This window comes from Ceratina calcarata, unplaced genomic scaffold, assembly GCF_001652005.2.
Source record: "Ceratina calcarata isolate Rehan_Ccalc_2016 unplaced genomic scaffold, ASM165200v1 scaffold546.2, whole genome shotgun sequence".
Classification (NCBI taxonomy): domain Eukaryota; kingdom Metazoa; phylum Arthropoda; class Insecta; order Hymenoptera; family Apidae; genus Ceratina; species Ceratina calcarata.
The window spans coordinates 789,916-802,758 of NW_017176634.1; the positions used below are offsets into that span (position 1 = coordinate 789,916).

The following is a 12,843-nucleotide window of genomic DNA, read 5'->3' on the forward strand; positions in this document are numbered from 1 at the left end:
TTTTGATTTTATTTATAAAAAAATATAAATGCAACAATAATAGAATTTTGTTTAATTCTTAATACATAATTTAAGAATGTTTTAAAAGTGAAGTAATGTCAACTTCGAGGATATTATTTGAGATATAGAATAAAAAGTATGCAAAAGTAAAGACATTTGAATAAAAAAAATTATTAGTTATTTATTTATTGATGTATATAATTAGTAAAAAAAATACTGACCATGAGGAAACTGTAACCGATCCAAAGTTCTTCCCAACCGCCCGGACACTGAGGTATAGCCATGGTCTGGCTGTGGACCGCGATTATCCGAGTCGGAGCCTCGCAAACGGAACACCTGGAGATGTATCTGCCGATTTCCGGCGCTGGTATCGGAGCCATGGACATGGGCATCGGTTCCGTTGTACTTAGCCAGTAGCTGTAATCTTCACGGTTCGCGTAATCGCACACGTTGTTGATGCTGCAGAACATGAACGGCATAGTGGAGAACCTCCTAACGCAGCTTCCGGGCGTACCTGAGAAATAACATTAATAATTTTTCAGATAGTTCATTGACGACAATTCGATTACTTCTTATATTAAAACAATTAGACAGCGAATGTTTATGCAAAATGGAACATTTATGGTAGCAGTTTATAAGATATGTTTTAGATAAACATTTATTTTACCAATAGAACATTGAAATCTATATTCAGCTTTTGATATTCTGCATAGTTTTATGCATTATACGTAGCACTCATAATTTCTGCACATTTTGCTTTCTCATAAATGGATGAAATCCGCTGTCTAATTATAATAGAATCGTTAGGTTGATTTTTCTTACCCAGATCTTGTCCGTATGGTCTTCCATTACCCATTATGTGTAATAGCGAGAAGCCTTCCCAAAGTTTCACTGTATTTTGTGGACAGAGTGGTATCATTTCAGATTGCGAGTGTCGGGCAAAGTAGAATCCTCTGTTTCGTGGACCTGGTGAAGGAGGTGCTGGAATTCCCGGGCTTCCAGGGTATCCTATGAAATTCATAATACACGTTTTTAATATACCCTTTAATAAATTTTAAGTCATTCAGACTTGGTGAATAATTTAACAGAAGATTATTATTACCGGGAAGTCCTTGACGGCCAATTGCGCCAGGAGGTCCAGGATAGCCAGGAGCTCCGTCTTTCCCGTCTGGGCCTTGTAAACCTGGAAGTCCTATCATCCCAGATTCTCCTATTCTTCCAGGCAATCCATCTTCTCCTGGCTCACCCATCATTCCCTGTCGTCCAGGGAAACCTACATACATAGTTATTTATGAATATCAAATATTTATTTATAAAAAGCTCGTATATAGAAAACTTGTAAATAGTTATAAAAAATAATATTTCTTTTTAGTAGTAATAATACCTGGTAATCCTGGGGGTCCATCATCTCCTGTCAAGCCTTTTCTTGGATAAAATCCGAATGGATTTGTACCTTGATCTCCTTTTGGTCCCTACAAAATACAAATAGTTTTGTATAATACTTATCTCTATCGGCTATACGGTCTTAACACTGAACCTACAGTTTACATTTTTTGCACAATAAAATCTGATACTTATATTTATTATGTTTGAGTGCCATTTAGTGTTGGCACTGGTAGTAATGATTGGAACAAGTTACCTTCGGTCCTGGAGGTCCTTCAAATCCTGGTAAACCAGGTTCTCCTTCCTCACCGCGTTCGCCTTTGAGTCCAGCCAGTCCTGGGAAACCATCTTCTGATCTTTCGCCTTTCTGTCCTTTCACACCATCTCTGCCAGGTATTCCGGGGAATCCTGGTTCCCCTCGTTCTCCCGCGATAGGGATTGAAGGTAGTCCAAATTCTCCGGGGAAACCCTTTTGTCCTTTTGGTCCAAAAGGACCCGGTGGTCCCTCCAATCCTGGAGCACCAGGATTACCATCGTAGCCAGGTAATCCTGTTAGCCAGAATGGAAACGTAATTAAGAATTAAGAATTGTAAATATTAAAAATAAAATGTTTATAAAGAGATGATAAAAACCTAGATCGCCAGGGAGTCCCTTTGGACCCTGGAAACTTCGGCCAACGTCGCCACGAATTCCTTTAGGACCATTTGGTCCATATTCACCCGGAGCACCCTTCTGGCCAGGAACTCCTGGAGTACCGGGTATTCCATCCAGTCCAGGCCATCCATCTTCTCCCTTTTCAGGAAACTGGCCAGGTATTCCTATACAATATTGTTTGATACATATAAATATTCATTCAACAAAAATAAATGAAATGAAATAAATTTTTCATAAAAGCGCTGCATACCTGGTAAACCTGGAGGTCCTTGATCACCAGGAAGACCTGGGAACCCTGGTACACCCGGGAATCCATCCAATCCGCGGATTCCTATATCACCTCGTACACCCTGTCAAATCAAGCCAACCATTTAATTAAGTAATCCTTATTCTGTAGTTAATCTATTAATTTTAAGAGCGCTGAGAATTTATGTTCAACATTGATTATCATTTACCTTCCTGCCACCGTATCCAGTGAAACCTGGTTCACCTTGTTCTCCTTTTCTACCTGGTGAACCTTCGAGGCCAGGATTTCCAAAATCACCTTTCTCAGCTGAACCGAACGCCGGTAGACCAGGATCACCAACGTGTCCTTTGGGTCCTGGCGCACCTATCAATCCGGGTATTCCTCTAGGACCCGGATCACCAGGCATGCCTAAAATTTTACCAATCCTGTACTCCCATAATTTCTCACTTTTTCACATTACGAACAGGGAGAATTACTTTAAGCTCGAGGCATTAATTTATCACAGTCATCGAAGTTACTTTCAATTTCAAAAATAAAATGATTTATAAAGTGATATTAGTTATATTCACCTGGCAGACCCATTTGACCAGGATCGCCATCCAATCCTCTTTGACCTTTAGGACCATCAAGTCCCGGCGTTCCTAACAGACCTCGTTCTCCTTTTTGACCAGACCTACCATGAATACCAGGTGCTCCAGGTCTTCCTCTGAATCCCCACTCTCCTCTTATTCCCTTCAAACCATCCGGCCCCATATCGCCTATCTCTCCCTGCACAACAGAAGTTGAAACGCTACTTAAAATTGTGATCAAAAGTTCCAAAATCAATTCATGTTGGAATTATCAACTTCAGAAGTTTAATTAATTTCTCAATTGTCGAACACAGTAGACTTTCGTATAACGCGAGTATTTACATATCAGAAATTTACAGACATCATCAGAAATGTTCTTCGAAGAACTTACTTTTAGGCCAGGCACTCCATTGAATCCGTCGTAACCAGGTTCGCCAGGCAATCCAGGCAGACCCGGAAGCCCATCAGTGGATACTCCCGGCTCACCAGGTAGACCAGGTCGTCCGTCTACTCCTGGGAATCCAGGAGCTCCGACTTCTCCCATGAAACCGGGTTCTCCAACGTCGCCTTGAGGTCCGCTGAAAGCGTTTTCACCCGGAGGTCCAGGGTAGCCATCCGGTCCGGTATCTCCAGATGGACCCTTGTAACCAGGTAGTCCCCTACTTCCCGGACGACCAGCCGGGCCAATGTCACCTGCCTCTCCCTTGGTGCCCGTAGGTCCCGGTATTCCGTCCAGGCCAGGTCTACCAGGAGGGCCAGGATTACCGATTTCACCAACGTCACCGTCGATTCCAGGAGGACCTGGCATGCCTGGCAAACCGTCTCTTCCCAAGTAACCCATGGGTCCAATATCGCCGTCTTCACCCCGGCGTCCAATGAAACCGACTTCTCCTTTCAAACCTTTCATTCCATCGAATCCGGGTGGTCCATCAGATCCTGAGGCATTTGTTAATATTTAAAGATGTTAATTTGTCGGATTTCATAGCTGCCGAGGATTAGCTTAATTTGTTCTGTTGCAAACGATAATTAATGCAATCGGCCGGAGAACTCCCGGTCGCTGTGAAATAAGCCAGAAAATCTAATTTGCATATCGAGCGGTTCTCCAGAGAACAGCGGCAACAGTTCTGTTTTCGAAACAGTTTCAGCGATTCATGGTACTGTTAGGTCACAATAAACAAGGATTAGTAGTAAACGCATGAACGCGATAAACAATCGGCGAACACGCTTTGCAGAACACCCGTATTCCCTCTGGGAGCACCGAAAATTTCCGCTTTTAAAAGTTTTTGACATCAATGATACCTTTACTACGTATGAACGGTTTTTCGTGCTTTAATAGTGTTCCACTTATTCGTAAAACTCGTTGGGATTATGCGAAAGCGGATATTTATCGAGGCGAGCGATCGTTCCGTCAAATGAAATAAAATAGTTTAAACGCTTATCGGATTAAAAGGAATATAATTGTTCCTATCTCTCGGACACAACTATTTATACAATTATTTAACTGGCTTCGAAGTGCATTTTACTTCAACAGAAGATAAGCTGTTTTCAGTCATTTAGTAATATAATTTGCATTCCGATATTTGTTTGAGTTTAATTAAAATTAAAGTAATCATACCTTGAATTCCGGCATCTCCGACTCTTCCAGATATTCCTGGCTCGCCCGGTAATCCAGGCATGCCTCTAGGTCCTTGAATACTGTCGCCACGTTGACCCTTGGCACCCTGCCGATCGATTTCTCTCGTCAAGTCCTCAATTCATACTTCCTCGTTTTTTTATGAAAATCTGTCTAACATTACCTGAAGCCCAGGTAATCCAGCTAAACCGGGAGCACCTTTGGCACCTCTTACACCTTTTGACCCATCTATTCCGGGTCTACCTCGGATACCCAATGGTCCAGCATCGCCGATGTCTCCTTTCTCGCCAGCCCATCCGGGGAATCCATAATCGCCATATGTTTGATTCGAACCTGGGTCACCTCGATCACCTTTGTTGCCCGCACGACCCTAAAATCAATCGAATAAAAATTCCTGTTTACAAGAATGTATCGAATTGTAAAACAACGTTTTGAGTTAAGTGAATTTTTTATTATGATTTCGTTATTATCCAAATATTTTTTTTTCCGTCTGCTCACCGGAAAGCCAACTGGTCCTTGTGATCCTGGCGCACCAGATGTACCGCGAGGACCTTGATCTCCGGGCATACCAGGATATCCCTTTAAACCAATTGGACCTTGAGGTGAAATACCAGGGGATCCTCGAGGTCCTGGTAATCCTGGCCATCCTTCGTCACCTGGCCATCCTTGAGCACCCTTTCGACCTTCCTGGCCTATAGAAATTTCAGTCGGGCATTTTATAAAATAAATTAAATGTTTCGAAAACACGAACAAGGAAAACTGTGACTAAGAATTTACCTGGTTCACCCCGTACCCCTTTGTATCCTTTCTCTCCTTTCAGGTCTATATTGTATTGCGAGGAAATACCGCGTTCTCCTTTTGCTCCTTTATCGCCCTGGGCACCTTTCAGTCCCGGAATTCCCGGATGGCCTGGATCGCCCCGCAGAAATTCGATTGGTGTCCATGCATTGTCACCTTTCTCACCTGGGATGCCATCCAACCCCGGATATCCGTCGCGTCCTGGGAATCCTGGAGGACCAAAGTCACCCTGGAAACAGAAAAGAATATTATTTGCATTCGACAAATTTAACTTACGCTTATAATTGAAGCATTAACTAATCTTTCTTCGATTAATAATACGTATTATAATTCTTTTGATTGCTTTTGATTTAACATGTAATTACTTCAAATATAATACATTATTTTCAGAAACACACAATCACTTTTGAGCATTATAATAAATAATTAAATTCAGATAATTTTCACAATGCATTGAAAAAAGTAATGATTGAGAAAAATGAGGATCATCTTGCCTTTTCTCCTTTAGGTCCAGGCGCACCGGCGTCACCGCGTGGACCAGGGGGTCCACGTTCTCCACTTAATCCTTCCAGACCAGGATATCCTTTGTCGCCAATGTCACCGGGTTTTCCAATCAATCTTCCATCAGGCAAATGCAATTTTCCCTTTTCCCCTTTAGGTCCTTGAGGACCGGCGACTCCAGGTCGCCCGCTGTCACCCTGCAACCCCGGCGGCCCGTGAGTTCCAGGTTTACCCTGTGCACCCTTTAATCCTCGAGGTCCGGGTAATCCAGGAAATCCTGGCGCTCCGGGATACCCGTTCACTCCAGCATCACCGCGTTCACCTTTTTCACCTGGTCGTCCTGTGCAAAAAACAGAAAGTTTATACAAATAATGGAAAGTTTAGCATTTTTAGCATGTGAGAATATTAATTTCGTAGATAATGTTACTATAGAAATGAAATGCAAGTCCTATAAATTAAATGGAAGTTCTGTATGTATACAAAATCAACGTCTGGTAAATGCATGATGTTATCTGATAAGTGTTGTTATAGTTGAAGATACAGCAATAACTGTCTAGCGTTCTTACCTCAAGTTGTCATCATCATTAGTCACGCTAGTAAACTGATACTGTCTGACAGTAGCAAATGGAGCGAAGACACGGAATAATGTAGTGACATTACAGCACAGATTTTCATCGCGAAATTGAAGTTCAACGCTCGTAAACGAGAATAATTTTAGTATATTCAGTTGTATTGCATTTTTTCTCTGAATTATTTCTGATCAATTATTGTACATATACGTATAGTAAATGATCTAAGTTATGTTCACCTAACAATTTTTATTCACTATCCTATAAATTAAATGGAAGTTCTGTATGTATACAAAATCAACGTCTGGTAAATGCATGATGTTATCTGATAAGTGTTGTTATAGTTGAAGATACAGCAATAACTGTCTAGCGTTCTTACCTCAAGTTGTCATCATCATTAGTCACGCTAGTAAACTGATACTGTCTGACAGTAGCAAATGGAGCGAAGACACGGAATAATGTAGTGACATTACAGCACAGATTTTCATCGCGAAATTGAAGTTCAACGCTCGTAAACGAGAATAATTTTAGTATGTTCAGTTGTATTGCATTTTTTCTCTGAATTATTTCTGATCAATTATTGTACATATACGTATAGTAAATGATCTAAGTTATGTTCACCTAACAATTTTTATTCACTAATTTTTTTTCCTATAATTTTCTATAATAGTATGTAGTCATAAGTCAGTAAGTAGATTCTGTGACGTAAACAGAAACTGGGATATTTATTATATATGACGAAAATTAGTTTTAGAAGATTTGTTGTAATTTAATAAATAAGTCACCTGGCGGACAAATGCCACAGTCCTCTCCTTTTAGACCTCGGAAACCTTTGGGACCTGGTATCCCTGGATATCCATCGGTACCAGGACGTCCTGGGATTCCTGGTAAACCGCGTTCCCCAGGAGGACCACGAATCCTTATTCCCTTTCCGGGAAATCCTTTTAGACCTAATTTATAATTAAACGTTAATTAGTGTAACTGTATTAAATTGTATAAAAAGTCGATTAGGTTTCGGGAATTCTACCTTGAGGACCAGGATCTCCGCGGTCGCCAAGTGATCCAGAGACTCCAGGGTATCCAGGTTTACCATCCCAACCCGGTGGACCAATTATCGTTACCCCAGGAAATCCTTTCGGTCCAACTGGTCCCGGTATACCAGCTGCACCTGGCATACCGGGTGATCCCATTGTTCCAGGAAGGCCTGAAACCAAGAATTAAATTTAATAAAACATATTTCCAATGTTATTCTTGTATATGTCGTATGGGGCATCGTCGAATATTAACCATCAATTCCTGGTTCTCCTTTTGTGGAAGATCCTTTCGCTCCTGGTAATCCAGGAGAGCCGGCTGGTCCTGGAGGACCTGGTGGGCCGATGTATCCTACGTTACCAGGCCGACCTGGCGTTCCTGGTTCTCCAGGTTTACCAGGTGGACCTAAGCGAAAGAGATAAGTATTACAATTAAATTGCAATTTCATTTTAATATTAGTATATCTTTCTTTTTTCAAGGTTTACTGATGGAAATCAACCTAAGTCTCCTTGTATCCCAATGTTCCCTTGAATAATTTCGTCCAGTTCCGGTACGTATATTCCAGGCTCGCCAGCAGCTCCTTGTCTACCAGGAGGGCCTCGATTCCCTGGCTCTCCCTCCTCTCCCTGTATTTTACCAAAATACAACCATTTACAAATCTCATATTTCATACAAATCCTTTAAAAAATTATTCGTACATGTTTTCTTACGATTAATGTCTCGCAGTTCTCAGTGTTCATAATTTAGATGTTACGCACGAGTAGATTATGATAATACCTTTTTATCATAAAAGGTGCACTTACGTCTGGTCCGTCTGGTCCCGGATTACCAGCGTATCCTGGAGCTCCTTTCTCTCCCTTTTCTCCCGGTGGTCCCGATGGACCCTCAGCACCCTGTTTACCCCTCGGTCCATCACCGCCTTGCTCTCCTTTCGTACCTTTAATACCGGGAAATCCTGCTCGACCCTGGGGAAAAATTTTATGTACTATGAATACTATGTGTGATCTTTTATTTCTTTCGAATTTTTATAATGACGCAACACCGAACAGGATACACAATCCTTCAAATGCCACATCGGCGATCCTGATTAAAATTTGATTGAAACCATTTGCATTTATTATCAAGTTCATTACAGTAAGTTTTTTAACTGGGTACATTAGATTGATACAGTGAGTATATTTCTTACTAACAAGTAAGTTACACTATACTTGTAAGAAGCAGCTGGAATTACTCTAAATAAATTGCGGCCTATTACTCACCGGAGGGCCTCTGGCGCCGTATTCTCCCTTCCTCCCCCTATCTCCCGTGTCACCGTGCTGTCCCTTCGCACCTTTGTCACCCTTCACCGGCGTAGTCGCGCCCGTCTTCTTATACTCCGGTCTAGTCGCTGTTCCCGGCTCGCCCCTATCACCCTGATAACCCGGCTCACCCTTGCGGCCATACCGCGGTTCACCGGGTTCACCTTGCAGACCTGGCAATCCCGGTGCACCAGGCAATCCCTGAAAAGATTCAGTTATTCTTCATACTTCAAATAATTAATCAGGTCTCATAATAATTAGTTAAACATTCGATTCTATTCATTTTATTATCATGTCAGTGGCCTGTTGTTCTGGAAGTATTTAATTTTAATTAAGAGAAAGATTTATTTTTAACAGTTTAAATATAATTATTTGAAGTATCATTAAATTGACAAGAATATATTATGAAATTATGTAATATATTCTTCGCAGGAATTTCTCGCTATTAAGCAAAGCGAAATATGATGATCCACATTTTTCACGAGATCAAAATTCTATACAATTTCTCATATTTTCTCACTGATGAAATAAAACGGATATAAAGCAAAGACGACCGCAAATGTAGCAGCGAACATGGGTATCTCGGGTTTCTCGGAAGTTGCCGATTGCTCGCGGTGGAATCTTCTCCCGAGGGAAGACGGCACGCGTTATCACGGTGACCGCTGTGTCAGCAGATAGCAGGCTCCAGTAGCGCGACGCATCGGATCTCTGGTTCGCTTCGAGTTTAGAGATTAACGCGTGGCTGCAACTAATCGTCGCCTTTCATCCAGATCGTTTTCGCTTAACATGATATTCATCAGTCGTTCTAAACCCTTTTTATCCTTCCTTTCAGTTTTCTAAAGTGTGTCATCGACCATCCAATTATTCAAATAAAATGTAGAGATAAGGAGATAAAATAAAGTAACATGTTTTTAATATATCAATTAAAATACATTAAAAGTTGATTTCTTAGGGCCCGTTAAGTGACGGCGTGTAATATGATTGTTCCGCGGTCGACGTGAAAATCGCGTCGGTTTGTAAGAAGATTCCACCGGGAGCGGCTTATCAGCGTGCGATATTGCGCGGTCCTCGGATTTTTTAAATTCCTCCCGCTTCTCGTTCGTGTCGCTTCCGGCGTGTCCGTTAAATTATTGCCGGGGAACACTTAGCCAGCCAGACGATATTTCATGCGAGCAGGTGGCGTTTCGCAAAAAGGAACGAGAAACGTTCGCAGACCGGACCCTCTCCGTCCCTCTTCCTCCCACGTCTCATTCTCTCTCCTCGTCTCGTCCTCTCTACGCCGTTTCTCTTTCTCGTTTCTCGCTCTTTAACCCCGAGAGCGGTGAACGAAAGGCACGACCTAAACGCTCGTAAGATGTTCGCGAACCCTTGGCCCGATCAACCGTTACGGTACCCAAAGCGAGACGCACAGACGAATAAATCGCGATCCAATACTCACCATGTCGCCTGTATCTCCCGGATAGCCCATCTCGCCGGTGTATCCGGGCGGCCCTTCGTAACCCTGGACAGAAAATTCGTAAATTAGTCGGGGCTCCTAAATGAATTCTTTCTTTGAACCAGTTCCGAAGATCGCTGGCATTCTTGCAGATTTCTTGTTAGTTGTGTGCTCCTTCACTAGGTATCGAATAACGTGGCTTTTTTATTTTCGAACGGATTCGAGAAAAAGTTTAGAAAACGGAATGGAGAATTGCTTGGAGTTTGTGTGGCCATTAAGGATGTATTGGCTATACAGTCAATACTAAAAGTTTATGTACCTTAGTAAAACGCATTTCCTATCATTAAAAATAGTGCATTTATCTTCTAATTTCGATATTTAATGAGTTAAGTATGATTATTTGGCATTTTATTGATGTTTTTTGGCATTTTATTGATTTGGACAAAATCCGACCATCCCACCGTCGAAACGGCGAACTTTTACGAACGAGTATTTCTGCTTCCCGATTCGTTTTTGGCATGAGAAACTTTATAAAAATCACGTAGTAGAGATATTGCAAAAAAAAAAAGTTTCGTGTTGTGTTACAAAATGCTGTGCAGGAGCACGAAATTGTATATCAACTAAAAAGATTTCGTTATCCCGTGAATATCGCGATACAGTTCAAGCGGATGGATAAATTTTTGCAGTATTTTTAGTTTGTACCCTCGCATTCCTGTCACGTGCCGAAACTACTACCGCGACCGGCCCGTGTGTTCGTCGTGGAACACAACCACCCATTTGCTACGGTTCGGCTTTTAGCTCTCCCTGGGAATGGTTACGATTCACCGGCGAAAAATGAATCCCTCAACGAGGCAACTATCATTTTCTGCCTATCTCATGTACCAAAACGTACACGTTCGTCCGGTGCAGAGGAGAACGGTTTGATTCGAAGCATTCAAATTCCAACGAGTGAACGCTCCACGATCTCTACTCTAATCACAGAAACTGATTTGCACGTGCCATGAATCTACAGGGACTCTGATGGAACTTCATTACTCCGCGTTATTCTTGCGATGAGGATCCTCTTTCGAAATCGATTTTGCTTATCTGTTCCTTTATACATCAAACTATGTCATTAAATTGATAATTAACAAATAATAATTTCAATTCTTTGAATTAAAAAAATGTGAATAATAATCAGTTATATAGAATTTCAGATAATTGTACAAAAATATTAATTTTAATATGAAAAAGAAGAATGGAGGTAATTAGATTTCTTACAAATACTTTGAAAGTATATTTCTTCCTTAACAAAATCGATTTAGTGTACTTCGCTAATTGGCCCCTACATTAAAACTGTTTAATTACCATTGGCCCATCGACGCCAGGATCTCCTCGGATACCTTTCGCGCCTACGGAGTTGATGCCACCGTCACCGGGTTCGCCAGGGGGGCCGTCGTCTCCCATCGGACCCACCAGGCCACGTTCACCATAGGTACCGGGCATTCCCGGTGCTCCGGCACGTCCGTCGGTCCCGTTGCATCCATCTAGACCGTCCGGTCCCATCAGACCGGGCAGACCTGGGGTACCCTGCGGTCAAGGATTTAATTATTCCAAGTTTCATCAGCTCCCGTTCCTTTCCGGTTTCGCTCAGGGAACGGACAGCTGAATTTCGTACACTTTCTCTCATACGACGAGTTTTCATCATGTATGCAAGTATGTCCCAAGTACTTTTAGCATTAAGATTGTATGAAGAACATTTACTACAGTATATTTATATTTTCTACATCTGAGTGCCATTTAATGTTGGCACTGATACTTTAGTTTGATAAAAAATTAAATAATNATACATGAGTACACAGATCACAATCAGACTGTTGATTTTATGCATTTATAAGAAAAATGATACATATACAGAAAATATAAAAAATTCAATACCCAAGGACATACAAAATACTAAAAGTGGAATATGTATTATAAATTTTAATATAAAAGAAGAAACTCTTATTTAGATTTCATTTTCCATTACAAATACTATATTTTGCATAAAAATCCACAGTCTAATCTAAAGGATTGTCAACCGCATATATCACTGTTCCCAAGAATGCAACGATCACGTTCGGTTATTCCATACATTGTAGCGTCAAGGATGCGATTGTTCATCTATAAAAATAAGTTCCCGATTACGTGTCAGCCGCCTACTCTGTTTATTTAAATGCGGTCCATCGTATACGGTTCGTCGCAATTGCGGGCGACGATTATACATACACACATTGCGTCGCACCCTTGATTCGATGGAAGGCCATCTAATCAACGGTTGCAACTGCAACCGTGTCGAATCCGCTTCCTGGTCTCGGAGGAGGAGAAACTGTGAACAAGAAAAAAAGAAAAACGCACACGGGGTGTGCGTGCGACTCGGGAATCGCTGATTCTGTCGCACATAAAATAAAATGCGTCGTTAACAATTGCCACTTGCACTCAATTTGCCGAGCGCGGCATAATTGTCAACACGAATCGTGCATCGTTCCTTTTTTTTCATTAAATCACCCAGTCTCATTTACAACTCGTATCTACTTGATGTCTCGTGTAATTTGAAATTCCCCCAATGCTTAATGATCTCAATCCACTTGTAATTCGACTTGTTTACTCATGTGTTCTCATTCGAAGAGAAATGAACTGCGTTAACAAATACCATATTGTCCTCTTTCTCATTATATGAGGAGAGGATTATGCATTTGTTAATAC

General features: G+C 41.5%; 1 protein-coding gene across 1 annotated transcript in view; it reads right to left on the reverse strand.

The window, feature by feature from the left end:
- Positions 1–11,683, reverse strand: part of LOC108628880 (collagen alpha-2(IV) chain) — a 14,883-nt gene extending 3,200 nt beyond the window's left edge. Inside the window, exons 1-23 of the mRNA XM_026816804.1 lie at positions 11,467–11,683; positions 10,123–10,185; positions 8,646–8,885; positions 8,190–8,351; positions 7,886–8,012; positions 7,642–7,791; positions 7,382–7,558; positions 7,140–7,304; positions 5,779–6,125; positions 5,264–5,513; positions 4,985–5,178; positions 4,650–4,856; positions 4,469–4,574; positions 3,245–3,789; positions 2,854–3,052; positions 2,493–2,692; positions 2,288–2,387; positions 2,016–2,201; positions 1,640–1,932; positions 1,385–1,472; positions 1,103–1,273; positions 823–1,008; positions 222–514 (exon numbers count right to left, since the gene is read on the reverse strand). Of these exons, the coding sequence (XP_026672605.1) occupies positions 222–514; positions 823–1,008; positions 1,103–1,273; positions 1,385–1,472; positions 1,640–1,932; positions 2,016–2,201; positions 2,288–2,387; positions 2,493–2,692; positions 2,854–3,052; positions 3,245–3,789; positions 4,469–4,574; positions 4,650–4,856; positions 4,985–5,178; positions 5,264–5,513; positions 5,779–6,125; positions 7,140–7,304; positions 7,382–7,558; positions 7,642–7,791; positions 7,886–8,012; positions 8,190–8,351; positions 8,646–8,885; positions 10,123–10,185; positions 11,467–11,664 (4,647 nt within the window). The 5' untranslated portion in view covers positions 11,665–11,683. The remainder of the gene's footprint in view (positions 1–221; positions 515–822; positions 1,009–1,102; positions 1,274–1,384; positions 1,473–1,639; positions 1,933–2,015; positions 2,202–2,287; positions 2,388–2,492; positions 2,693–2,853; positions 3,053–3,244; positions 3,790–4,468; positions 4,575–4,649; positions 4,857–4,984; positions 5,179–5,263; positions 5,514–5,778; positions 6,126–7,139; positions 7,305–7,381; positions 7,559–7,641; positions 7,792–7,885; positions 8,013–8,189; positions 8,352–8,645; positions 8,886–10,122; positions 10,186–11,466) is intronic.
- Positions 11,684–12,843: the final 1,160 nt, after the last annotated feature.